This window comes from Castor canadensis, chromosome 9, assembly GCF_047511655.1.
Source record: "Castor canadensis chromosome 9, mCasCan1.hap1v2, whole genome shotgun sequence".
NCBI classification, from domain to species: Eukaryota; Metazoa; Chordata; class Mammalia; order Rodentia; family Castoridae; genus Castor; species Castor canadensis.
In genome coordinates this window covers 39,307,319-39,335,313 of record NC_133394.1, presented here as the reverse complement: position 1 = coordinate 39,335,313, position 27,995 = coordinate 39,307,319, and the positions used below count along the sequence as shown (strand labels likewise).

General features: G+C 35.6%; 1 protein-coding gene across 1 annotated transcript; it reads left to right on the top strand.

Annotated features, from left to right (window-relative positions):
• The first annotated feature begins 8 nt into the window (after window positions 1–8).
• On the top strand, window positions 9–27,844 carry Ints12 (integrator complex subunit 12). Its single transcript, XM_074041480.1, has 7 exons — window positions 9–128; window positions 8,604–8,768; window positions 10,099–10,251; window positions 11,649–11,836; window positions 19,133–19,292; window positions 21,627–21,773; window positions 25,104–27,844. Exons 2-7 carry the CDS (start codon window positions 8,613–8,615, stop codon window positions 25,686–25,688), a joined length of 1,389 nt encoding a protein of 462 aa, XP_073897581.1. The 5' UTR covers window positions 9–128; window positions 8,604–8,612; the 3' UTR covers window positions 25,689–27,844.
• Window positions 27,845–27,995: the final 151 nt, after the last annotated feature.

Below are 27,995 nucleotides of genomic sequence, written 5' to 3'. Positions count from 1 at the left end.
GTCTCACTGTCAAACGTTCCCCCCGGCTCTGCTGCGGGAACCTTTGTTTTCCTGTTTTTGAAGCCGGCTAGTGCGGGGACGGGTTCGAAAAAGGGAACTGGGAACGGACGGAGCTGCGGGGCGGAGCGGTGAGTTGTGACGAGGGATCCCGCTCCCAGATGCTTCTGGGAGGCTCGAGACCCCCGCGAGGGGCGAGAGGGAATGTGGCTCTGTGGAGTCTTGGGTTCCCCGCTCTTTGAGGATGAACCTCCTGGTTTGCGGCGGTTGCATACCCCAAGCTGACCGCTGTCCCGCACGGAGGACTGCCTCCTCCGAGGGAGTTGTAGACCGAGCACCCGACCCCGGGGACGAGGTCCTGGAACCCGGTCTCTGACCTGCGTCAGGGCGTTTAGGGCGATCTCTGTACGGTCCCTGTCGGTCTCATCCTCCAGCTCTCTCGGTCAAGGACTCTGCCCTGTCCTAGGCCAGGCCTTCGGTGTGTTTTGCTTTGATCAAAGGATTGACACTTTACAAAGTGTTTGCTGTCGCTTTTCAGCTTCTCCAGCGCTTGATTAGATTTAGAGTCGGGGGTTCTTGTCCCCTGCCCGACGTTTCCAGACCTGTCCTTAAGGTATCCGTGTATTCCAGGGGCCAAGTATTCAGTGGAGGACTGAAAAAGGTAGCATGTTTAAAAGAATGTTTATTGCAAAAGCTTGCAAAGACACGAACAGAAAGGTTTTCCAGAGCTGTAATGAAACAGCAGCCCTGATATTGCACTCTGCATGAATAGTTTTGAGATTGGCAGGTAGGGAAGAAAAATGAGATCGAGGGGGAAAGCACATATTTATAGAGCAATACCCAGTTTAGTTCCAGTTTAGAATCCCTGGAAATGACATTTAAGCAAAAACCTAGTTCATTCATCCAATAAATATTCATAAGCACCTGTTAAATTCCAAGCATTAGGGGATTAGAGCAGGGGAAAAAAATCCCTGCTCTCTTGGAGTTTCACTGCAGCGGCCTTAATGAATTTAAACTAGATGAAAGATTAGGAAGAGAGTACTACAGGTAGGAAATTTGTACACGTTTCTAGTCATGAACGAGGTGATTTGGGTTGGGGGGTTGTGTTTTTCTGTTTTTTTGTTTTGTTTTGTTTTCTGGCGATACTGGGGTTTAAACTCAGGGTCTTAGGGTCTCACGCTTCCTAGACAAACGCTCTACCATTGAGTCACTCCCTGAACCCTCTTGTTACGCTTTTTTGATGTTTGATTTTGTTGGGTAGGAAGATTGTTTCTTTTGTGACTTTTGCAGCCATGACCTGGGAAATTATTAGAATTGCATAGGAGAGAAAAAGAGCATTACAATTTGCTTTGATCACTTAATCCACTAATTCTATGGTCATTATTTTGGTATGTTACAAAGTAGCAAGGAAATTGGCAAAATAGATACAGACTCTCTCCTTGAAGTACTCAGTTTTATAGGGATTATAACGCATGCATGAGGGGGAGGAGGGGGAGTAATGGCTCAAGATAAAAAGTCCCAGTACCATGAAAAACTACTAGAAGATATCCTATAAGGGAGAGATTACTAATAGGATTTGGGGTGGGGAAGCACAGCAGCTGTCAGAGTATTCATGAGAAGTAATATTCGAACAGAAGTAATATTTGAACAGGGTCTTGATAGTATTTGGAAATATAAAAATGGATTAAAAAGCTTCTCAGTAAGACAAAAAATGAGTGGCAAGACCAGCTAAAGGCTTTCCTGAAGGAATATCAAGAGAAGAATAATAGGTTTTGTGCCAGATAATAATTGTTCTGAAATGCTAGACTAAGAAATTTGGGCTTAACTTTGAAGGCAATGAGAGACCTTAATTTTTCAGCAAGAAAATAAGAAAAATGGAAAAGGGGAAAACTTTGTTTCAGAAAAATAATGTGATAAGTGTTGAAGTTAAGGAGAATAACTAGATTATTGTTACAATTTAGACAAGCAAAATCTTGAGTTTGAATAGTAGCAGTACAATTAAAAAATCAGACATGAAAAATGTTGCTGAGTCAGAATACATGGGAAAGGCATGCTGATTGTTTGGATATAAAGAGTAGGGAAAGATTCAGTGAGGGCCTTGGCCCTGAAGAGAGTCATGTCATTTATTGAAATAAAACATTAGACAAGGAGGGGACATTCATAATATGAATGCTAGTTATAACTGAAATTGAGATATGATTAGGCCACTAGGTAAACATGTCTACTAAGCAACTGCAAATATAGGATTCAAGCTTAAGAGAAGTGGGAATGGAGAAAACATGAAATTATCTGCCTAGATATGATCTTTGAAAACATACTATATATAAGATTGCCAAAGAAGTTGGCAGCAGAACTACATAGCCCAGGACAGATAGTGGGGCAATACTAAGAGCCACAAGGATGAGGTGATCCAGGAAAAGAGTAGTCAAAGTTAGAAGAGGAAAGCTAGAAAAGTTGATTTTTGTTGTTGTTTTTTGTGGCCCTAGGGTTTGAACTCAGGGCCTCACGCTTGCTAGGCAAGTACTCTCACCACTTGAGCCATTCCACCAGGCCAAAAACTTGTGTATAACAGAATTTGAAGGAAGAGAAAGTTTTATGAAAGAGGAAGCGCCTAGCATGTATTTATTTGGTCAGCATGTACTGAGAGCCTGCCCTCATAAAATGTACTTTCTAATGAGAAAGGCAGATATTTTTTGCGCAATTAATACTGTGGTGAATATTGCCAATAAATACAGAATGTTTTTGAACTACGTAACAGTAAGACTTCTGATTTTGTTGAGAAAATGTGCAGACTTAAAGGATGACTAAGAAGCGGATAGGGCACACTTTCTACTCAAGCACTGAGGTAAGAAAGGGTGTGATATATTGGAGAACTTAAAATAAGGTGTGAGACTAACAGTAAGAATTGTCAAAGATAGAAGGTAACATTTAATGAGCCTGTATCGTGTGCTAGGTACTGTTGTGAATGCTTTACATGTACAGTAAGCCCACATTATTCTCAGTTTATTATTACACACAGTTTTGACAAAGCATGATAAAAAATAAATTAAAAATCAAAAGATATTTCAAAAACAGAAATTCTCACATGTGCATTACTCTTAGTAAATACAGAGAAGCTCTCAGTCAATCCTGTGTTACTTTGAGTTGTGTTTAAATTGTGTGAAACTTGCTGGTTCCTTGTTCCTTAATTTTGTGAAAATAGGCCTTCCCAAAGCAAATGTGCAGAAGACAAGATAAAACCTATGGTAATCCTCCCAAGCCAAAGGGGGCACATATTGTGCTTAATTTAAGTGAAAATTTGTTGGAAGATGGCATGTTTTTTTGAGGAAGGTGAGCACTATTACAGGAAAAATGAATCAAGCGTCCATAGTATTAGAGATTTAAAAGAGTATGAAGTAGTTTTTGATGACCATTATTAATGTATACAACAGTAATTTTGTGATAATAAAGTAAGTCTACTTCATGTGGTTTCAAAGTTATGGATACTCAGACCTACTGTACATATGGTTTAGGTAAATTGAAGTAATTTTAGAGTACTGACCTCTATGCATCTGGAGCATTCATGATTTTCCCTCACTGATAGCCTCCCTGGAACCAGATACTAGGAAATACCATGGATCTACTGTAATACTAAATTATGTAAGGCATTGGAGACTTTCTTAACAATCTTGTTCTTTAATTTTCAGACCATTAGCAATGATAAATAAGTATTTTAAATAAATTGGTGATATGAAAAAATTTGGAGGGGGCAAAAATGGTTGTGGGGAAACAAATTAGACTGTTGTAGTCGGACAGAAAATAGATAATGGTAAGCTGTTATATGTTGTGTTGAGTGCCAAGATGAGACTGGTAACTATGAAGATAGAGTATATTGTATTGCTCTCAGCTACGCTTAGAGTTTGTGTGCAGGCAGGGTGAACATGGCTACCAAAGTGGATGTAAACCAAGTAGATGAAAGTATAGGGCAGTGGGACAAGGGTGCCTAGAGTACTGGAAGAAAGTCATTGAATGGTTGGACAATGGAGTGTTTACAGGAAGTAAAATAGCAAAAGACAATAAGGATAAGTGTTGAATAAAAAAAGATAATTGTTTAGTAGTGGGAGTTTGTGTGTTACATACACATCTGCTACAGAAAATTCCAAGTATGATCTAAAATTCAATTCTACGAACACCAATACTACTACTTCTTAGGTCATGGGCAATTTTAAAACGGTAAATATTAATTTTCCTACATTTTTAAAATTAACACTTAGGTTTTTAAATAAAATCTGCATTTCACATACAAAATTTCCTTTGTGTTAATTTTTCTGTCATATATCTGTCTATACACATACATAGGACTTTATTTTCTAGAACTTTATAGTAAAAAAATACATATTTCTTTTATAGTAAATTTGATCATAGGTTTTGAAATATACTGGAAAATAATTGTATGGTAATAAAATGATTTGCATAAATCTAGGAAAATAATTTTGGAAATAGATTATTTTTAGAGAAAAGAATTTTTGGAGATAGAGTGACAAATTATACTATAAAGAAGTTGTTGACCTCTTTATGACTTCAGTAGAAAGAAACGAAATTTCATTCACTCTATGTGTATTTGCCAATAAGAAAGGAAAAGTAATAGAAAACAGAGAAGACCATAAGAAAGTAGAGAAAAATAAGGTAGAAAACTAAAATAAAAAGAAAAGACATATAATCATGAGTATTTTATTTTAGTCTCAACTGCTGATTTCTGATTGGTGAGGGAAAGAAATTGAGGCATTTAAGTGCCAGTAAGAAGGAAGCATAGGGGACAAGAAATTGGAGTTGTCTACGTATTCAAAGAACAGGTGGAATGGGAATAAAGAAAGGCAAAATAAGTAAATGAAGAATTGCCTTGGTACCCTGAAGAGGTTTCTATGTTAAAATAGTGGAAGACAGAGAGTGATGGAAGATTGTAGCCAAAGACTAAAGTGATTGTACTCAAAGAGAAAAGTTGTGTCACGTTTCAAATTTCACTGATGAAGAAGAAGATTTGAATAAATTGAGTGTAGGAAGTTGGAGAAAATCATTAATAGATGTTACATTGTCAAAGATGATGGCAGGAAGAGAGGGAAATGATAGCTTTTGTACCTGACTAATAATGAAGAACTCAGGTTTGAATTTCAAGAGATGTTGACGAGTGGTTGCCATGAAATAGTTTTCTATTTTTTTTAATGTTTGCTAAAGCAATTTTTTAAAATTGTTTTATTATTCATATGTGCATTCAAGGTTTGGGTCATTTCTCCCTCCTGCCCCCACCCCCTCCCTTACCACCCATACCACCCCCTCCCTCTCCCCCCACCCCCTCAATACCCAGCAGAAACTATTTTGCCCTTATCTCTAATTTTGTTGAAGGGAGAATATAAGCAATAATAGGAAGGAACAAGCGTTTTTGCTGGTTGAGATAAGGATAGCCAAACAGGGAGTTGACTCACATTAATTTCCTGTGCGTGTGTGTTACCTTCTAGGTTAGTTCTTTTTGATCTAACCTTTTCTGTAGTTCCTGGTCCCCTTTTCCTATTGGCCTCAGTTGCTTTTAAGGTATCTGCTTTAGTTTCTCTGCATTAAGGGCAACAAATGCTAGCTAATTTTTTAGGTGTCTTACCTATCCTCAACTCTCCCTTGTGTACTCTCGCTTATATCATGTGCTCAAAGTCCAACCCCTTGTTGTGTTTGCCCTTGATCTAATGTCCACATATGAGGGAGAACATACGATTTTTGGTCTTTTGGGCCAGGCTAACCTCACTCAGAATGATGTTCTCCAATTCCATCCATTTACTGGCGAATGATAACATTTCGTTCTTCATGGCTGCATAAAATTCCATTGTGTATAGATACCACATTTTCTTAATCCATTCGAAAGTGGTGGGGCATCTTGGCTGTTTCTATAACTTGGCTATTGTGAATAGTGCCACAATAAACATGGGTGTGCATGTGCCTCTGGAGTAACCTGTGTCACAATCTTTTGGGTATATCCCCAAGAGTGGTATTGGAAATAGTTTTCTAAAAGCAGCAATATACAATAAGTTCTCAGTAGTCTTTCAAAGGGAACAGCTCAAAGGAATTCTACCTTGAAGGAGCTTGTAAGGAACATGATGTCACTGGAGGAATATTAAAGGTAAAGAGAAAAGGAGTGTTTGAGAAAAATGTAGGGGAATGTGTAGGAGCTGGCATTGAAGTTTATATAGAGGAGAACAAGAACTGAGCTAATGAGAGCACTGGAGGGATTTGCAAGGGGAAGATAGTTTGTACCTTAAAGCAGCTATGATGTTTTAATAGGAAAGAGGGAATTTGGAAGTTGCTGGAGCAGAGGCTTTAACATATTTCTCACTTATGCCATAAGATAAAAAATTTGAGCCTGCTTCCATATATATATATTTAGTCATTTTTGTGTGTACAACATCACTCTATGATAGTATTTTTAATTAAAAAAGAAATTTTAATATTTTCTTCCTGTATTCCACCATGTGTACCACTAGGCTTGAAGTCGTGTCAGTGATTTAGGGCAGGGATAAAAAGCCTGTCATGTTTTATCATTATATGGTTGTATAAAAAAGAACTAAATCCAAGGTTTTCATTAGAATATTGATGTTGACAACTCCTGTAGTCTTATATAATCTAGGTGCTTACTCTTGTCACCTAATCTAAGTAAAACTTTTATTTCTTATTATAGGAGTATATAACAATACTCTGTTTCTGCTTTTCAGCATGGAAATTTAAAGTGATGGGTTTTTTTTTTTCCCTAGTACGTGTTAAGGATTCTTCCAGATATCAGCCCTTTGATCAATACCAAATAAAACAACTTGTTCTGTGTAAATAAACTGCTGTACCCTTTAGCTGTATAAAATTAAGCCAATAGAAAAATTAGGCTGTGTTCATCTTACATACTCTTGAGAAGTTGCAGGTTTATAACTTTAATCATGGAAATTATATTGAGGATTTGTTTTTATTTCTCAGAATATATATGATCCCCAGCCCCATGGATAAATTTTAAAATAAATTTTCTGAACCTGTCCTTTTGTAGAGATGATGTATGTAATAATACAATTTCAGAAGGTTACTAGGGCTACTTCTCCATTTTGTTAAGTTCTTAATGCCACTGTTTGACATTCAGTTACTTTTTCATTAGCATTTGGACTCATTTGTATAAGTGAGTCAGAACTATTTTAGTAGAGCAGGAAATTAACAATGATTTTGAAATTATCAAATCTACAACAAAAACCTTTGTGGAAACTTAAAAATAAACCCTATGCGGAGGAGGGGGGAGGGGGAGAGAGAGAGGGAGAGAGAGAGTGTGTGTATGTGTGTGTGTATGTGTGTGTGTGTGTGTGTGTATCCTATCAGACTTGGAGAGAAATGAAGAAGTAGAGAAAGAAGGAATAAATAGACTCCATTTTCAGCCTGTGCTATCATATGCCAAGATCCAACCTTCTGCAAGTTTCAGTGGTGTTATAAGCCCCTAAAAATGGGAGATCCTTAACTATATCAGTGTGAGTGTGTTGTATTATCATAATATTAACCTCAATGATAGAGGAGGATTTCAAGCTGTAGAAAATTGATCAAAGGATTGAATGCAATTATTACATTTTTATTTTAATAATTCCTTGCCTGGAGAGGTATTTGAAAAAGTGACAACCAGAAGTAGAACCACCTGATAACATTGATATTAACTGAAAACAAAACTTTCTAATGTTTTAGAATTTCATAAACCTTTGATGTATGATTCAAGCGTCTCAGCCACTATTTAAGCTCCTTAGAATGCAGCATTCTAGGCCCTAGGATATGTATAATAGAACCATCCTTCAGAGACCTTACTTTGTTAAAATAAGTTATTGCAAGAGAAACACAATCTGAATGTGTATCATAAGGCTATCATTAACATGTTTTCTGAGATATTCAGAATTGGAAAAGAGAACTAAGAAGCAAAAAAATCTGAGACAAAAGCTGCAGTAGTGACCTCGACAGACACCACTTAGCGCACCCATTAACCACTGGTGTCCTGTGACCCTGCACCCCCCCACCATGTATGCACAAAATCTCTGGTTTTATTCTGGAAATTGATGTAAGAGGAGAGATTTTGATATGTACTTGACCTAAACACAGTCATATGCCTATGTACTGAAACTGCATATGTATTGTTTAAAATAGCTGGGAAGATGCTCTGGGGCAGGAAAGAAGCTGATCTGGATTTAAAAGTTTGCCATTGCATGGTGTATTGATGTACACCTGTAATCGTTAGCACTCTGGAGACTGAGTTCAAGACCAGCTTGGCCTACACAGGAGTTCCAGACTAGCCTAGGCTATATAGCAAGACCCTGTCTCAAAAAAAAAAAAAAAAAAAACTTTGTCATGAATGTGAATACACAGAAAACTGATAACACTGGTTGTTTCAGAGGAAAAGAAATAGATAATGCTGGTCAAGGATAGGAAAGAAATTTACTTTTATCTATAATAACCTTTCAAACATTTTAACTTTTGTATCATGTGCACAGTACTATGTATTATAAACAAAACAACAAAATGAAACTTTGACAGATAATTGTACATTGTCTCTAAAGTACTTTACTCCTTTTTTTCTTCAGGTGTTTACAATGGCTGCTACTGTGAACTTGGAACTTGATCCCATTTTTTTAAAAGCATTAGGTTTCTTACATTCAAAAAGTAAAGATTCTGCTGAAAAGCTAAAAGCACTGCTTGATGAATCCTTGGCTCGGGGCATTGATTCAAGTTACCGGCCAACTCAAAAGGTACCTAGGTGAATAAAGTGCTTGAAAAGAGTTTTGTAATGTCTGCAGTAGTACAGTAGTAACATTAGACCATCTCAAAACAATTTATGCCAAAATGATATCTCCTCTGTCACAAAGAAATTATATTCTTTTAATTTTCTTTTCTTCCCTCAAGCTTTCAGAGAACTGCTACAACACATAGAAAAATTAGTTTGGTCTGGGGGAATATATTGTCTTTTTACTTGATATGTACAGAAACCCATTTGTTTACTTGTTCAATTTCCATTCTTTATGATCAGAATTTTTAAGTTGCTGAATATAACCATAAACATTTAATTTTTCTCTAATGTTTTAAGAACAAAAAATAAATGAAATAAAAGAATCAGGCTATTTCAACAAAAGAAATTAAATGTGGGTAGGATATTTAGATAAAGTCAGAAGTATGTAGCTCCAATCTCCAAAGCAGTCAGTGTACATTTTATATGTTTTGGAAGCAGAGAGACCTTTTTAAAATTTCAGCTTACCTCTTGTAGTTTTGTGGTGATGATGGATAACTGTCTTGAATCTTTACTGTATCCCAGGACATTTCTGAGTGGTTTAAGTACATAAATAATTTTATTTGTGGTAATGATCCTTTGAGATAGGTATTGTTTATTTTCCTTATTTCATAATAAGGACAATTGAATATATAGTAACATCATTTTACCCTACCTCTGTCCATTCATTAAAAAATGCAAATTACTCTGTAAAGTTATGAAAATTCAAACAGATAAAGTATGTAAATCACCAAGAATAGTGTCTACCTGGTACATAATAGGCTTTTAGTGAATGACAATGCCTATTTATATACTCTAATGCCCATTAAGACAGTCTTTCTAACTTGTCTAGCATAACTAGTCCTGAAACTCCAAATCTCCCAGGTCTGTAAACCAGTACTAAACTGAGAAGGAGAGGGTAGTAGCTCAAGTCTAATCAGAATCTTATGCTCAACACATAGTCAAGCCCAGGCTCAGAGCCCAAGTTTCTCTGGGAGATATACCTGCGAGAGTGTGATTACAGAGTACTACAAAGAAATGTGGGGTGATGATGCATATGTTCATTATATTTATTGCAGTGATGGTGTCATGGGTGTATACATATATCAAAACTTATCAAACTTTGCACTTTAAATAGGTGCAGTTTGTATATCAGTTATTTCTGAGTAAAGCTATTTAAGGAAAACATGTTACATTGGTCATAACAAATTATCTCAGTTTTTAACTGTAATTACTTAAATTTATTATATATTGTTTATGACATATTGGGCAGTCTGAATATTGAAGAACTGGTGTATTTTTATTTTACCCTTTAGGATGTGGAGCCACCCAAAATTTCAAACACAAAATCTATTTCTATTAAACAAGAGCCCAAAACATCATCTACTCTTCCTTCTGGCAATAATAATGGCAAAGTCCTCACAACTGAAAAAGTAAAGAAAGAAGCTGAAAAGAGACCTGCTGATAAAGTAAGTTTTTATTTTAATTTAGTTTATGATAAAGTAAATCAGCTGTTCCACAGGCAAAAAGAAACAATGTTTTATATCTTCTTCCTTCATATAATGGTAGATATTGTACATAATTACTCAGTAAATTTATTTTGATACTTGACCTTCTGAAAAATGAGTAAAAATTAACTATTTACTGAGATCACTGTCAACAAATATTTGAGGCTTGGGGTACAGTAATTGTGAATGTAAATAATTCATAACTCAGAGGTTCTGGCTGGAATGGTTATTGAGAAGTAAAAATGGAAAGGGAAGAATAAAGATGTAAATGACTAAACATAAACTTTGTTACATGGTTGCAAGCATGTTAACAGGCCACAGATAATTTTTGGATTGTGTGTTTGGAATGATATCTGCAAATGATAAGTAAAATTTTAGCAATTAATAAAAACTACACTAAAAAATATCTTCAATAACCCTTTCCCTCAAGGTAGGATATATCATCCCATACATTTTCATACTTTTACTAATTAGTGGCCATTCATTATTTTTGTGCTTTTAAATTTATACAAATGATATCACACTGTGTATATTTATCATTTGGTAACTTCTCTGCTCAGCAATGTGATTTTGAAATTTATGTTGATACGTGTCGATCTAGATCATTTTTAACTGTCATATAATATTCATTCTATGAATAAACCAGTTTATCTGTTCCCCTATTGATGAGCAATTAGGTTTTACATGTCTCTTTTGACATGTTAATATTTTCTGTAAGATGTATACCTATAAGTGGATGTAATAGACATGTACATCTTCAACATTACTGTATATTGCCACGTTGCTATCCAGAATGGCTGTGCTAAATTTATACTCTCACCAACAAAGCACAAGATTTCTAAATTCTCCATGTTTCATCAGAATTTATCTTTTGTCAGTCCAACATGTTTATCTGTAATATTTAAATCTTAATGGAGCCAGAATAACTTTGAAGCCTATAGGGTAGTATGTTAGGTCTGGATGACTGGGAGATAGCTCATTATTTACTTTTTTCATATTAGTAGTCATAATTTAAAATAAAAATAGCCTTGTTAGTGCTATGGGTTCTCAAGTCCAAGCATCTTAGGGAAAAAAAAAAGTATAAGTAAGTCCACTGAACTTTCAGAATTCTTTGATAGAAGAATACAAAGAAAAATACAGGTATATACTTACTGATTTCTGTCTTCCTTCTTTCTTTTAATATAGTGATTATAAATTAGTTATAATTCTTCTACAGATCTTTAATGTGCACATCTAACTATGTGAAAACACCTGTAAAATGGACTTAGTCATTGCATATTGTCCATCTTATTTCTCAGTGATGTAAAGTTTATTCTACTCTGTTACTTTATCATTTTCTGTTTGGATACTTTTAATAGATGAAATCAGACATTACTGAAGGAGCTGATATTCCAAAGAAACCTAGATTGGAGAAACCAGAGACACGATCTTCTCCCATTACTGTCCAGACCAGCAAGGATTTAGCTATGGCTGACCTTTCCAGTTTTGAGGAAACTAGTGCTGATGATTTTGCCATGGAGATGGGATTAGCCTGTGTTGTTTGTAGGTAAGTTGTACCTTGCCACAAATTTTTTGTTTCTTTAAAAGAATAAACCATCCCTTCTTACTCAGTATCTCTTTCCCTTAAAAATCATTGCAATTTTTGGGCATTTTCCATTTTGTTTTTATTATTTGGGGATTAAGAAGAACAAAGTAGATTATGCCTTATAACTGGCCATGTAGCAATTTAACATCTTGAAATTTTTCAAATGTTTTATCTTCATGACTTTGGCTTCTTTAATTTGTTATGCTATAGTAACATTTTCTATATTCTGGGGTTCTAAAAGGAAAGTAATTATTGCATTATTCTTTAGTGAAGAAGAATCTGTTTCACAGACACAATTATTTCCAACTTTCTTTTTAAGAAGTATGTAATTGCTTTTTTCCCTGAATGTTGACAGCACTTATAAAATAAACTGATACAAGTCATTCCTACAACACCATGAAAAGTTCCATAAAGATAGCGGAAATGAAAGGAATATAGATTACTTTGTGTGGTATTTTAAAACTTAGATGTGTAATTATAAAAACAGATAATTCTTCTTAATAGAAGGTACATTCTCAGAAGTAATTGGATTTTGAGCTTCTTCATGTCAGGAGTTTTTTGTTTTTTGGGTTTTTTTTTTGTGGTACTGGGGTTTGAACTCAGGGCTTCATGCTTGCTAGACAGGCACTCTACCACTTGAGCCACTCTGCCAGCCCTTTTTTGTTTTGGCTAGTTTTTGAGATAGGGTCTCACAAACTGTTTGCCTGGACTGACTTTGAACCTCAGTCCTCCTGATCTCTACCTCCTGAGTAGCTAAGACTTCAGGTGTGAGTAACCGTTGCCCAGCAGCAATTTTTCTGATTTGCATTTCCTTTATGGCCAGGGATATTGAGCATTTCTTCATGTGTTTTTGGCCATTTGGACTTCTTCCTTTGAAAAAGCTCTGTTACTTCATTTTCCCATTTCTTAATTTGGTTGCTCATTCCTTGGGAGTTTAGTTTTTGAACTCCCTATGTACTCAGTGTATTAATCCCTTATCAAATGTATGGTGGTAAAAATTTTCTCATATTCTGCCTCTTCAACTTGGTGAGTATTTCTTTTGTTCTGCAGAAGCTTTTTAGTTTCATGTGGTCCAATTTATCAATCTTTTCTCTTAGTTGCTGAGCCATTGGGATACTATTTAGAAAGTGATTGCCTATTCCTATAAGTTCCAGGGTACTCCCTACTTTTTCCTTCAGTAGCTTCAAAGTACCAGGTCTTAAATTAAGGTCCTTAATCCACTTCTAATTGATATTTTGATACCTCCAGAGTTTCTCTTTTTGCTCAATTTTGCCTTGACAATTTGCAGTCATTTGTGCCTCCATATGCATTTTAGGGTTCATTGAAAAATGACATTCATTTCTTTGTAATGAATGTCTTTGTAATTTTGATGGGTATTGCATAAAACATGTAGATTGCTGTGGGGAATGTATTCATTTTGGTAATACTGACTCTGCCAATCCATGAGCCTGGGAGATCTTTCCATCTGCTGAAGTCTTCATCAATCTCTTCAATGGTTTATAGTTTTCACTGTAGAGGTTAAGTTTATTCCTAGATATTTTTTAAGACTATATTGTAAGTGCAATTGTTTTCCTATATGCTTTCTCAGTCTGTTCATTGTTAGTACATTTAAAGGTTACTGTTTTTTGTAAATTGATTTTGAATAGAAAGATATTTATGTTGTCTAGGTTTTTTTGGTGGAGTTTTCCAGGTCTTTTGGGTATAAGATATTGTCATCTACAAATAGAGATAGTTTGATTTCTACTTTTCCTATTTGATTTCCTTTTATTTCTTCCTCCTGTCTTATTGCTTTTGCTAAGAGTTCCAAGACTATGTTAGATAAAAAGTGGAGAGGGTAGGCATCCTTGTCTCATTTCTGACATTAGAGGAAATGATTTCAGTTTTTCCCCATTTAGTATGATGTTGGCTGTAGGCTTGTCATATATAGCTTTTATTATATTGAGGTATATTCCTTCTACTCCTAGTTTCATCAGAGCTTTTATCGTGAAAGGATATTGAATTTTTTCAAAGGCTTTTTCTGCATCTATTGAGATAATCATATAATTTTTGTCTATGCTTCTGTTAATATGCATATGTTGAACCATCCCTGCATCCCTGGAATGAAACCAACTTGACCATCGTGTATGATCTTACTCATATGTTGTTGAATTTGATTTGCTAGTATTTATTGAGAATTTTTGCATCTAAATTAATTAGAGATTAGTTTATAAGTCTCTTTGTTGTGTCTTTGTCTGGTTTTGAGATGAGTGTAATACTGGCTTCATAGAATGAGTGGCAATGTTCCTTCCCTTTAAAGGTCTGGTAGAAGTCAGCAATGAATCTATCAGGTACTACCGTTTTTTGGGGAGAATGGGGATGAGATTCTTCATAGCTGCTTAAATTTCATAATTTGTAATAGATGTCTTTAGGTGATTGATATCCTTTTGGTTCAGTTTTGGGTGGTCATATATATCTGGAAGTTTATCCATTTCTTCTACATATTTCAATTTATTTGAATATGTTTTCAAAATATTCCCTAATGATCTCCTGGATTTTGTTGGTGTTTGTTGTGCTGTCCCCTTTTTTGCTCCTACTTTTATTAATTTGGACCTTTTCCTCATCATTTTAGTCAGGTTTACTAGGGGTTTATCAATCTTACTTATCTTTTCAAAGAACCACCCTTTTGTTTTATTGATTCTTTGTATTTTTTTTTGTCTCTATTTCACTGATTTCAACCCTTATTTTTAGTTTCTCTCTCTTGCTTGTTTGGGTTTATCTTGTTTTCGTTTTTCTAGGAGTTTGAGATGCATCATTTTACTTGAGGTCTTTCTGTGTTTTTAATGCATGCATTGATGACTATAAACTTTTCTGTTAGCACTACCTTTGCTGTATCCCATAGGTGCTGGTAATTTGTGCTTTCATTTTCATTAGATTCCAGAAACTTTTTGATTTTCTCCCTATTTCTTCCATGACCCAGTGTTCATGGAGCAACATATTTTTTAGTCTCCAGGTGTTTGAATATTTTCTGCTGTTTCTTTTGTTGTTCAGTTCTAGTTTTATTCTGTTGTGGTCAGAGTTTTCAGGGGGTTATTTCAATTTTCTTATATTTATTAAGCATTGCTTTGTGACAAAATATTTTCTATTTTGGAGAGTTCAATAAGCTGCTGAGAAGAATGTATATTATGCTGTTGCAGGATAGACTACTTTGTAGTTATCTGTCAGGTTCATTTGATCTGTGGTGTCATTCAATTCTAAAGTTTCTTTGTTGACTTTTTGTCTGGATGACCTATCTATTGGTGATAGTGGAGTATTGAAGTCTCCCACTGTCACTGTGTTGGCGTCTATCTGTGTTCTTAAGTCCATTATTGTATGTTTAATGAAGTTGGCTGTAACAACATTGGGTGTGTATGAGTTAACAGTTGTAAATTCCTCTTGATGCTTTTGTAAGTATGCTCCTTTTATTATTATTAAGTGACTTTCTTTGTCTCTTCTGACTAATTTAGGTTTGGAATCTACTTTATCTAAGTATAGCTACTCCTGCCTGTTTTCTGGGGCCATTTGCTTAGTAAATCTTTTTCTACTCTCTCACCCTAAGCTAACATTTGTTTCTGTCTTTGAGGTGGATTTCTTGTAAACAACAAATTATCAGTCTTACTTTTTAATCCAGCTTGCCAATTGATGTCTTTTGATGGAAGACTGAAGCCATTAACATATACTGTTAATATTGAGAGGTATATGGTGATTCCTGCCATGTAGTTGTTTTGGGTGCTAAAGGTTTGTGTGTGTACACTTGATTTTATGCTACTCTATAATTGCTTGTCTGCTTTTCCCTTGAGATTTATTCATTCCCATCCTTTCATAGCTACGTTTATTTTCATCTTCTGTGATACCTTTGAGTATCTTCTGGAGTGCTGGTTTAGTAATCATGTATTGTTTTTTATTCTGTTTATCATGAAAGGTTTTTATTTCTCCTTCAATTATGAACGATAGCTTTGCTGGGTAGACTATTTAGATTTGATAATTGTATTCTTTTAGTGCTCAAAATATCTCATACCTTGCCCTTCTTGCTTTTAAGGATTCTGTTGAAATACCTGTTATTTTGAAGGGTTCACTTCTCTGTTATTTGATTTTTCTCTCTTACAACCTTCAATATTCTTTCCTTGTTTTCTGTGCTAATTGTTTTAACTATAATATGCTATTTTGGTCACGTCTTATTTGGTGTCCTAGAGGCCTTCTGGATCTGGATGGGCTTCTCTTTTTTGAGATTTGGGAAGTTTTCTGCTGTTATTTAATGCTCATGATTTGTAGATTTGGTCTTTTGATGGAGTCACAGAGTTCTTGCAATATTCCTTTCATAACTATTCAATCTCTTCCCTATGTATTCTCCTGTTTTCTTTTTCTCTTTAATATCTATTTTGTCTTCAAGCCCTGAAATTCTGCCTTCTTGTTCCAGTGTGCTCTATTTTTGTTTCCTGGGTTTCCGTTTGGTGCATTTTTTGGAGACTTTCCATATCTTTGTTAAGCTCTTCTTTCATTTATTTATTTATTGCCTTTATTGCCTCCTTTATTTCATTTATATCTCTTTTTGTAAATTTCCTTGGTTTCATTCTGATGTTTGTTTAAATCCTCTTTGAGTTCATTTAGTTTTTGTGTCTTCTCACTTTTTTTATCCATATTCTCTTGGGATTCATTGAGTTGTTTTTTTACACCCTCATTAAGTTCCTTAAACATTCTTATCATCCTTCTATTGACCTCAGAAACTGAGATTTCTTCACCTTCACTACCAAATCCTCTACTATATGATTTGTAACCTTTTGAGGAGTCATATTCCTCTGCCTTCTTCTATTCCTCATGCTTCTATTTTGAGGTTTGCTCATGTGTTATTGAGTAGAAGTTTGGGAGTTTTAATCACCTCTTATCTTTCCCTTGAATTAATTTCTCTGCTCTGGCTAGCTCGGCTGTTAGCTAGGTTGTTATATCATTTCTGTTCACTAACCTGGAGGTATAACTTAGCAATAACAATTTCACAGATTCAGTGCCAAACCAGTTATTTATATGGTATATAAAACCCTTGGTAGAAGGGTTGGCAGAGTGGCTCAGGTTGTAAGAGTGCCTGCCTAGCAAGTATTAGGTCCTAAGTTCAAACTCCAGTGCTGCCAAAAAAAAAAAAAAACCTTGGCAGTATTATCTATTATTGAGGAAATAAAAGTTGTTTGCATAGAGATTAAAACTTGGGTAATAAAAATGATGAGGAGAAAGAAGGAAAATGGTGAGAAGGAGAGAGAGGTCTGAGTTTGGGGACTAAAGGGTAATAAGACCCTAATGTGTGCAAAGGTATAGTTTAGTCATTGTGGAAGAGGCTGCTATTGTCAGGGATTGCAAAGGGATAGAAAGGATGGGAGTAATGTATGTGGATGGTATAATAGACTACTTGGTGAGTGGTTTGGGCAGAGGACATGGGGACAGTGGGAAGAAAGAGGGGCAGAGAAAGAAAAGAAGATGAGGGTAAAGGAAAAAAACAGAAAGGAGTGAGAGAAAAGAATATGGAACAAAAGAGGGCTAGGCAAATTAAATTATCAGCAGACTGTAAAATACATGCATATATAATGTGTATGGTCCATATTATATATATGATAGATATATATATATCTATCATATATATATCATACATATATGTGTGGTGCACATTTCTTCCTTTTGTAGAGGAGTGGGTTTCTTTTGTGTTTAATTAGTATACTGGGCACTCCCCTCCAATTTCTAATCCCTAGGTTTTAGATTGCCACTCTCATTCCAGGTGCTATCCCTTTAGACAGGGGTTTTCTCTGGGTTCCTGCCCCTCCTTAGGGTAGATATCCTGGACTGGGTGCAATCCCTGGTGCCTCTCTCTACTGCACAAGTTTGGGGGCAGTCCACTCAGGATATTTAAGCCCAGGCTCCTCTGAGGGGGAGGAGGGAAGTCAGAGTCAGATTGCTTGGATTGTTGAGTTCTCCAAAGTGGTCATGCCCAAAAGCTCTTCTCTGGGAAGGCAGTTAGTTTCCGCTTGTTACTTATTGCCTCCTCTTAGGTGGTGGAGAGCTGAGCTGCCCTACCCCCACCAAGCAGTGCTGGAGATTCATTCTGTTTATTAGGCCAACAGCTTTGTCCAGTAAGGGTGCAATCAGTGCCCACAAGTTGAACTGGACTATGCAGTTTTCTCAAAAATGGAAGATGCAGTTAAGCTCAACTAAATGGGTTGTAGGAATCTCTTGGTTTTATTGGAAGTCTGCAGGCTGGGGTTACAAACAGCAGTGAGAGGTTCTGCATCAGAGATTCTTGATCCTTTCCTCCAGGGTCCAGGACTACCCACATATGTTTAGGGCTCTGTCTGCAGTTCTCCACATTGATTTTTTTGCTCTTCAGAAAGAGAGAGAAAAAGAAAAAAGAAACTGCTCCCCACTGGTGCTGTGGTGTGGCAGCCCCAAGTGCCCACATGTTTGGGACTATTTTGTGCTTTAAAAAGCTAATTTAAAGGTTGTCATTGTAGATTTGGATTGTGTAAACATCAGTGACCTCTTATTTGATGGAGTAGCCAGATTCCACTCCCCTTGTAACCACGAACCTAAGGTTTTCTTTAAGTTTCTTTAAGGCTGTGAGAGTTCAGTTTTCTGGGATCTATCAGCAATCCTCCATCTTGGCTCCTCTTCTTTTTTTTTTTAATGGTTCTAGGGCTTGAACTCAGGTCCTTTCTTGCCAGGCAGGCACTTTACTACTTGAGCCACATCCCTCCCCAGAACTTACCCTTTTTTGATACACATTACTGCATTCCCGTTCAGTTTGTCAGACATGTATTAAACACCCTGTCTATACAATGATGGTCTACGTACTATAAATTAGATTCAGTTCTCAACTTTAGGTAATTAACTAATGATGGTGGTAGAAATAACATGCAGCTAACTAACATAAAGGAATTAATACTTGGAGGACTAGTTAAAATCTACCACATAGGAGAAATAAGAAAACCTACAATGAGAAATGAGTATTAGAGTATAAGCAAAATTAGTTATACATTTTTATTATTGAATGTCCATAACTTTTAAAAGAAATGAAGCACTTGTGCAGTTGTATATTGGTAACAATCTAAATGGCAGGGCTGGCAGAGTGGCTCAAGTGGCAGTGTTGGCCTTGAATTCAAACCCAGCACTGCCAAAAACAAAGGAGAAATGATCTACATGTTTCTTTTTCTTTTTCATAGGACAAACTTTTAGATTGTCTAATGTTTACTTATATGTTTTTCTTAGACAAATGACGGTGACATCTGGTAATCAATTAGTAGAATGTCAGGAGTGCCATAATCTCTACCACCAAGATTGCCACAAACCCCAGGTGACAGACAAGGAAGTGAATGACCCTCGCCTGGTGTGGTATTGTGCCCGATGTACCAGACAGATGAAAAGAATGGTAGGAATCATATTTTTCTCGACTTTAACCAGCCTTTTTGTTGACATGGGCTTTCAAGATAAAAATTTTGACATCCAATGTTGAAAAAATAAATAATTAAGCTGATTTTTTTGAGCAATTGTGTAAATGGTATGTATGTGTGATTTATGTTTCTTTGTGTAAAGACCAGACCATATTATATATATTCTTCTCTCCTCAGCTTTTAACTCATTCTAATATAGACATGGTTAGACTTCAAGATATGAATATTCCTTCCTAATATGTCAGTGTGTTTATATACATTCTATAATACTAGAAAGCACTGTGGAAAGTGGTGAGATACAAATCCCCAGTCTTTGTTGAGTCTGGTAAGAAAACAGAATATGTCTGTTCCTGAGTGAGTTGAAATTAAAAAATTTACAAGTAGACAGGCAGAATTTATATGGGTATATTTGTTGTTCCATGTGTATTTCTGTGTTCCTCAGCCTTCCCCTCATTGTCTTTGAGGGAAATGTCTTTGCCATTTATCTCTTTCTCCCAGTGTGCTGTCCCTTTTTACTGTTCACTAACATAATTTGTTACATGGAATAGTTTTCTAACTTTTATTCATTTAAAAAATAGACAAATTAGAAACCAAGGAATTGTTGCCTACTTCAATGACTTGTTCATCTTTCCTGCAATCTCTCTTCCCCTACCTTTGATTAAGAACTCAAACCCTCTTGGTAGTACTGGAGTTTGAACTCAGGGCCTTGTGCTTTCTAGGTAAGAACTCTGCTACTTAGCCAAGACTCCAGCTCTTTTTTGCTTTAGTTATTTTTCAAATAAGAGCTCATGATTTTGTCCAGGGCAAGGCTTGGACCACAATTCCTCTACTTATGTCATCCACATAGCTGGGACCACAGCCCATGCATCTATGTTCAGGGGCTTGTTGGTTGAGATGGGGGTGGGGGGAGGTGGCGTTTCACTAACTTTTTGCCTGAGCTGACCTAGACCTGCAATCCCCCTACTCTCCATCACCTGAGTAGATGGGATTACAGGCATACACACCTGGCAGATTAAGAATTCTTGGTAGGAGAGTTCTCATGTCTGTTAATCAAATGAATTTCTACATAAATTTGTCTGACCACACAAATATTTTTAAGGTCAACAGTTCTTAGTTAAAAGTAAAAATTCAAGTTATGTTTTAATCACTTAAATCAGAAATGGGAAATGTTTTTGTTCCTGTGAAGACTAGTAAAAGTTGAATATTATGTGTCCTTTTTGTTTGTAACAGGAAATATCTGTGTTTAATTTTTATTTAGTTTATGATTTGAGCTAGCCCTCCAAACATGACCTCAACCAAAATTATTTTAGGTGAGCAATATGGTACATTCCAGAGCATTGAACAGAAACTACTAAGAATTTATAATTGTCAAAAGAAATAATTTCTGAGAGTCTTCTATCTTTAGCATATCTCCATAGTTTTTTAAGTTATTTCACTGTAACTCTCTCATTAGCTAAGGAAAGCACTATTCTTCCTCAAGTTTTATTTCCCCCAGTTTTTGTGAGTTAGTTTATATCAAATCTTTTTATGGCCATGACCTTCTTTCTGGGTGAGCTTCTGCAAATGACTAGATATCCTATAGGTCCTTTAATTCAACATCCTTAAAATTGTTTTCCATTTTTTTCGACAATTGTCTGAACTGAAAACATTATTTATGATGTTTCTCTTAATTATATATACCTTTGCTGAATTTGTTATTTTTACCTCTTGTATATCTCTTATATCTGTTATTTTTCTCTTATTACCCTGTTCCACAAATATATCATTATCTATTGCATTAGCCTCTTGAGAGGTCTCTGTTTCCCTTTAGTCCACTCTGCTTACTATAATTTAACACTTGGAATCTAAACTTTTATTTCATTTGTTTTGCCTTAATATTTCCAGTGACTCCAAGCACTTACATTTTGAGATTATGATACATATAGTAAGGTGCATAACACCTTAGGGCACATTTATGATCTCTCTCTCTTTTTGACCCTCAGCTGCCTTTGAAGCCTTCTGCTGCTTCACCAAATGCCCATATGCTCTGAACAGGTCAGGCTAAAGTATATCATTCCCTAAACAAGTGAACTTTCATGTTCTGCTTCTAATCACTTCCTTTTCATTTGGTACTATTTATTCTTTATCTGCTTTTCAAATTAAGTGTTTAATCCATTTATAAATAAGACTAGGTCTTACTCATTGGCATAGTCTCAGAACAGAACATAGGACAGGACACCTTCTACATGCTGTATTAGTTCTATGATAATTTACTGTATTTTTTTGTATTCAATAAATATTTTGTATCTAACTTTATCCACTGTTTTTTATAGGCTCAAAAATCTCAGAAACCACCACAGAAACCAGCCCCCACAGTTGTTTCTGTAGCTCCAGCTGTCAAGGATCCATTGGTTAAGAAACCAGAAACTAAACTAAAACAAGAGACTACCTTCCTAGCATTCAAGAGAACAGAAGTCAAGGTATAGTACATCCCATTTTTATCCACATTTATATCTTAATCTAGTTGCCTGAACAGTGGTTGATTGCTGAATTTAATGAGAAACTTTATATTTTGAATATATATGTTGGAAATGAAGACTGCATTTCTATTAGGTATGAAAGGAACATTTATATCATTATTTAATCTTGAATCCTGCTGTTTGGGTTTTTTTAATCAGAAAAGGAACAGTCTATGATCATTTCAAAATGATATTTTCTTACCATTCTTTTTTTTTTTTTGGTTAGTATTGGGGTTTGAACTCAGGGCTTTGTGCTTACACTAGAGCCATGCCTTCAGCCCTTTTTGCTCAGGTTATTCTGGAGAATAACCTTTTTATCCAGGCCAGTCTGGACTGCAGTCTTCCTACTTTATACTTCCAGCTATAGCTAGAATGACAAGCATACACCATCACACCCAGCTGTTGATTGAGATGGGGTCTCACTTTTTGCCCAGGCTGGCCTTGAACCACTATCTTCCTGATCTCAGCCCTCTTAAGTAGCTGAGATTACAAGTGTGAGCCACTAGCACCCAGCTTCTTACCATTATTGTATAGTGGATACTTATTTTTAATCAGGTATTTGTATTAAAATGTCTTAAGTGTCAGTGCCCACAGTAGCAATAATTTTTCTCTTCATGCTACTAGAGCTGATTGACTCAAGTATTTTTCTCCCTACTTATTGGCTATTGAAGGAGTTTACTTTATCTTATTTTTGTTCTTTACTATCATGAACTTTCTTGGTACTTACCTCTTATACTAAGGAAGCATACTTTGTATTGAAAGTATCACTTTTTTTCATTTCTTAGGTTTACATGGTTCAAACCACACTACATTATGAATAGCCTAGCAATATGATACACTAGAATTAAAAAAATTTCTTGTCTAATTTTATAACAAAAAATACTTTTACTGAATGATATATTCCATTTATAAACATAGTAGTATGCATAGAAGAAAAAATATTAGACCCAAATTCTTAAAGATTGACCTGAGAAAATTTTAAAGTTATTACCTTGTCTCAGTAGCTGTAAATAGTAAGCTCGGGAACCTTGGTGTGACTGGTGGAGTGGCTCAAGTGGTAGAGCACCTGCCTAGCAAGTGTGAGGCTCTGAGTTTCACACAGGACCACAAAAAGGAATCTTGGTGTGATGAAAAAAAATACGTATAAATGCTCTAAAAACATAGTGTAATTTTATTTGCAGATTGTTTTTTACTTTAATTTCTTGGAGAAGGATCAATACACTAGAGATACACATTACTGATTTGTCATACAGTAATTTGGTGAATTGGAATAGAAGTAAGAACTAATTTATTAAAAGTAAAGTTGCTGTATTCTATACTTAATCATTTTGGCAGATTTTTATATTAACCTATTACTGCTGTAGTTTATTTTTAGGAAATCTGACATGAATCATTTTATGGCAAATAAATTAAGGTCTTGATGCTCATTGTCAGAGGTTTTGGTGTTTTTATAATTAAAATTAATAAATTTTTACTATGAAAAAAATTTTGTTCCCTTTCACATTTAAAAAGCAAATGACTTTCTAAGTAGAATAATGGCAAAAAGGCATTCAAAGTTAAAAATATTTGAAAATTTACTTTCTACACTGAAATTGTAAATTACTTGGTCTCTGTATTTGTGTTACTTCTTGTCCTGGTTGTATTATAAACAACTTCTCATGCTGCTGAAAAGCAGTCTCAGATAACAACAAACCATTAAAATAAAGTGTCAAACTCACAGATCTTGCTTTGTTTATACTTCATAAGTATTGGTCTTTTGTGAGTTTTGTTGAAAGATCATTTAACCATATGGCAGGTAGTTTTATGTTTAATAGAAAGAAAGGGGGAAATTCACCCTTCAAGGTTGAAAAGTTTATTACACCTGAATCCTTTTGCTTCTTCTCTCATTACCAGTATGTATCTCTCTAGGAATTTATGTTTTATGTAAAGTTTTCTTTATCAGGATAGCCTCATGAAATAGTTATCGTATGATACTAAAAAAAGCTATCGGTTTTCAGAACATGTAAACAGAAAGCTGAACTTTTCCTCTCAAAACAAAGGTCTCAGCCCTTTGACCACTGAGCATCTTGATTACTTTTCTACTAGTTAGAAATAACTTACATGCAAACAAGAGTGAAGGCTGTCCTGTAAAAGCTAAGAAATATTTGACCAACTGTTTCAGAGTACAGTTCTAAAATTACAAGTGAATATTTTTTAATCATAATAATAACTGTTTTTAAAAGTTGATGTTAGTTTGTGACTTTACCCTTGACCTGTGTGTGAACCTAACACTTGTGATATCTTAATGAAGATAGTAAAGAGTGGCAGTAAATTCAACTCAATTTGAACAAAGTGCATTTTTGCCTAATATTATGTTATTTTTGTGTTAATAAGAGCAAGACATACTTATATTATGACATTAGTGTTTCTCTAAGCTTCTGATTAACTAAGTTGGGAAGTGTTACACCCTTAAGAAACACGTGATAGTGAGTCAGTCCTAGCCACAGTGCCACTGCGCAGCCCGTTAGGCAACTGATAAAATCTTTTATGTGGAAGCAGGAATCTATTAGGTGATAGTTTCAATGGAACTGTGAACAAACTGTCAAACTACATTTATGAGTTCTTTTCTTCTTAATGTATTGTGAGTGCTGTATACTGGCATGTAGTTAACTTTGCATGTCTTCATGTATTTTGTAGTGGTGTAGCTGTTGCTCAAATTTTGGTGGCAACTTTTTAAATGGCTTTAGAATTTGCATACAGCTGTTTCATTTTTTTTCACACATTCACTCAATAAATAATTACTGATTGAATCTTCATCTCAGGCCTCTCCGGAATCCTGGGTGCAAGCATTTTTTTTTTTTGTCCATTCACTGTGGATTCAATTTTGAAATAATCCAGTCATTTGAAGCAGCGTCTAAAGAATTTGATGTTTTTCTGAACTAGGTAATATATTTTTTGGATAAAAAATAAAATAAAGCACTAAATCTGATTTTCTGCTATGGCTTGCACCTCGATTTAAAAGCAGTTCTAAAGCAGGTATTTCATATATTTTCTTTTGGAATCATTAGAATAAGTATATATTATTCAGAAATTTCTGCTTTGCAAATGTTAGCACATCTACTACCTGGGATAAGTTTTGTTCTGTGTTGTTTCAAATCAACTTCATAGGAACCTAATCTTGTGGTATGATTTAAATTTCACAGATTACTTTTGTATAAAAAACTAACAAGTAAACTTGTTATATATTCAAGGATATTTTATAGGTATTGATTATATTTGACTCTAATACAATATTTATCTTATTTTTTTTAGCCATCCACAGTTATTTCAGGAAATTCTTCTAGTAACAATGTTTCATCTTCAGCAACTAGTGGCCTAACAGGATGGGCAGCTTTTGCAGCCAAAACTTCCTCTGCTGGTCCATCAACAGCAAAATTGAGTTCCACAACACAAAACAATAGTGGGAAACCTACTACCTCATCAGCTAACCAGAAGCCTGTGGGTTTGACTGGTCTAGCAACATCATCTAAAGGTGGAATAGGTTCTAAACTAGGTTCTGGTAATAGCACTACACCTACTGTACCATTGAAACCACCTCCACCTCTAACCTTGGGCAAAACTAGCCTTAGTCGCTCAGTTAGTTGTGACAATGTCAGCAAAGTAGGTCTTCCTAGTCCTAGTAGTTTAGTTCCAGGAAGCAGCAGCCAACTAACTGGGAATGGAAATAGTGGGACATCAGGGCCCAGTGGAAGTGCCACTAGCAAAACCACTTCAGAATCCAACAGCAATCCCTCAGCTTCCCTTAAAGGTCCAACTTCACAAGAATCACAGCTCAACGCTATGAAGCGATTACAGATGGTCAAGAAGAAAGCTGCTCAAAAGAAACTCAAAAAGTAATGTGATGTGGCTAGCTAGGTTTTTGTATCATATTACTCTAAAGATTAAAAAAAGTTATTATCAGGGTATAAACTAATATGCCACAATTTAATAAAAATCTTGATAATCAAATTTCTATTGTTTTATTACCTTAAGATGCTAAATATTATTTAGCCAAGCTTGGAACCTTTCCTGTTTTAAATCTGTCTCACATTTTTATTAAAGTGATTGATTCTTGATGAGAACTTCAGAAGATTGATAGTATGTGCAAATTTAATAAAGTAGCTCATATAGAAAATTTGCCCCAGAGTTGATCCTGCCCAATGAGGTGCCTTACAAGGGGGCAGGAATGATCCAATATGAAGCTTTCAGTACTTCCCCCTATACTCTGAGTGTTCCATGTCAGTCTCAGCCTCATTTGAACTGATTGTTTCTCTCCAATCTCATCTTTTTTCAAAAGTAATTTTTCTAATTCATTTCCCATGTCCCTTTACTCTAGCTTTTGTTTTTTACCACCTCAGTTTAGAGATTTATCTCTTCCAATAGATTGTGAGCTCTCATGCCCCTTTGTATTTTTTTCTGACTTGTTTTGTTTTTTACATTGTAGCATTTACAAAGGTTCTTATCAATCATACTTGAACTACCCCCCACAAACACTGCTCTACCCCATTCCCCCTCCCCTGATTCCTGAAACAGTTTCAACAGGTATCATTTTTGCATTTACATACATGTGTATACATTGTTTGCACCATATTCATCTCCTACCCCTTTCCCCGTCACCTTCCCCCTCCCACTGGTGCCAACCGCTTCCCCCACCCCAGAACCTGTTCCACCCTCCTGTTCTCCGATTTTGTAGAGGACAAAACATGAAAGATAGAATCAGAAACATGATGTTTTGCTAGTTTGAGATAAAGATAGCTACACAGGAGTTTCCTTATGTTGTTCCCATGCATATGTATATTACAGCTCCAGTTGATTTGCCCCTTTCAGGCCTCTTTACTCCTAGTCCACTTTCCATGGTGGCCCTGGACAGTTTAAGATTGCTATATTCATTCCTGTACCATGAACACATCAACCTCATTCAAGTTTTTGGTTTTCTTCTCTTGTCCTATCCCTCCCTCAGCCTCCCCTTAGTGTGACGCATGTCCCATAATATTGCTGCATTTGTTTTAGGTCTACAATCTGCATATGAGGGAGAACATGCAGCTTTTGGCCTTCTGAGCCTGGCTAATTTCACTTAAGATGATATTCTACAATTCCATCCATTTACCTGCAAATAACAAAATTTCATTCTTTGTGGCTGAGTAAAATTCCATGATGTATAAATAGCACATTTTCTTAATCTGTTCGTCAGTAGTGGTGTATCTTGGGTGTTTACATAGCTATTGTGAATAGCACTGCAGTAAACATGGGTGTGCAGGTACCTTTGTTGTAACCTGACTCACATTCCTTTGGGTATATTCCTAGGAGTGGTATTGCTGACATGGCCCACTTTTCTCCACATTACCAGTGGAGTATATGCTCAGTATATATTCAGTAATTGTTGATTTTGACTCATCCTGGTTGTACACATTCATGAGAATTATTGAGAAAAGTATCCATTTCTAAGAGTCTTTGTGAATGGGAATTTATGACTTGTTTACACACATCCTTTTCCTATACCGAGAAAAGAAAAGGTATTTTTACTGCTCAAAAATGTTACAGCATTTCACCTACTATAAGTTAACTTTTATAAAATGAAATTCCTATTTAATGATTAATTCCTAAGATTGTTTTGTGCATTGTTGTCAGAAAGTGCTTATGATTTGAATATGGTTTGGATGGTGTTTGACTCTCCAACTTGGTCCCCAGTGTGGCAATGTTAAGAGATAGAGGAACCTTTAAGAGGTGAAGCCTTGTGAAAATTGCCCTTGGAAAAGATTAAAGTAGTTCTTATGTGACTCCTGAGTTCTTCAAGAGTCAGTTGTTAAAAAAGCCTAAACCTGACCATATGAATTGCTCTCTCACTTCTTATCTTGTAAGGTATCTCTTCCTCTCACATGAACTACAGCCATGCTGCCATCTTCTGTGAGGTGATGCTGTCAGGTTGCGGGGGGAGGGTCAGTGTCAGAGTCATTGTCATGCTATTTGGAGCTAAATACATGAGCTAAATAAACCTCTTTTTATTTGTAAACTTACCCAGGCTCAGGTGTTTCATTAACACAACAGAAAAACTGACAAATACAAAAAGTATGAAGGGTCTGAGAGAAATAGTTTATTATTCACAGCAAAATTCAGCAACCATTTCATAATTCATGAATACCTCATTCTTCCAGAAACTGTAAATCC

Bases quoted from the DNA above. Each gene is read 5' to 3' on its own strand.
- Ints12 (XM_074041480.1), top strand. From the start codon at position 8,613: ATGGCTGCTACTGTGAACTTGGAACTTGATCCCATTTTTTTAAAAGCA. The intron at 10,252-11,648 runs GTAAGTTTTTAT...TACTTTTAATAG, and splicing joins AAAAGAGACCTGCTGATAAA to ATGAAATCAGACATTACTGA. The intron at 21,774-25,103 runs GTATAGTACATC...TATTTTTTTTAG, and splicing joins TCAAGAGAACAGAAGTCAAG to CCATCCACAGTTATTTCAGG.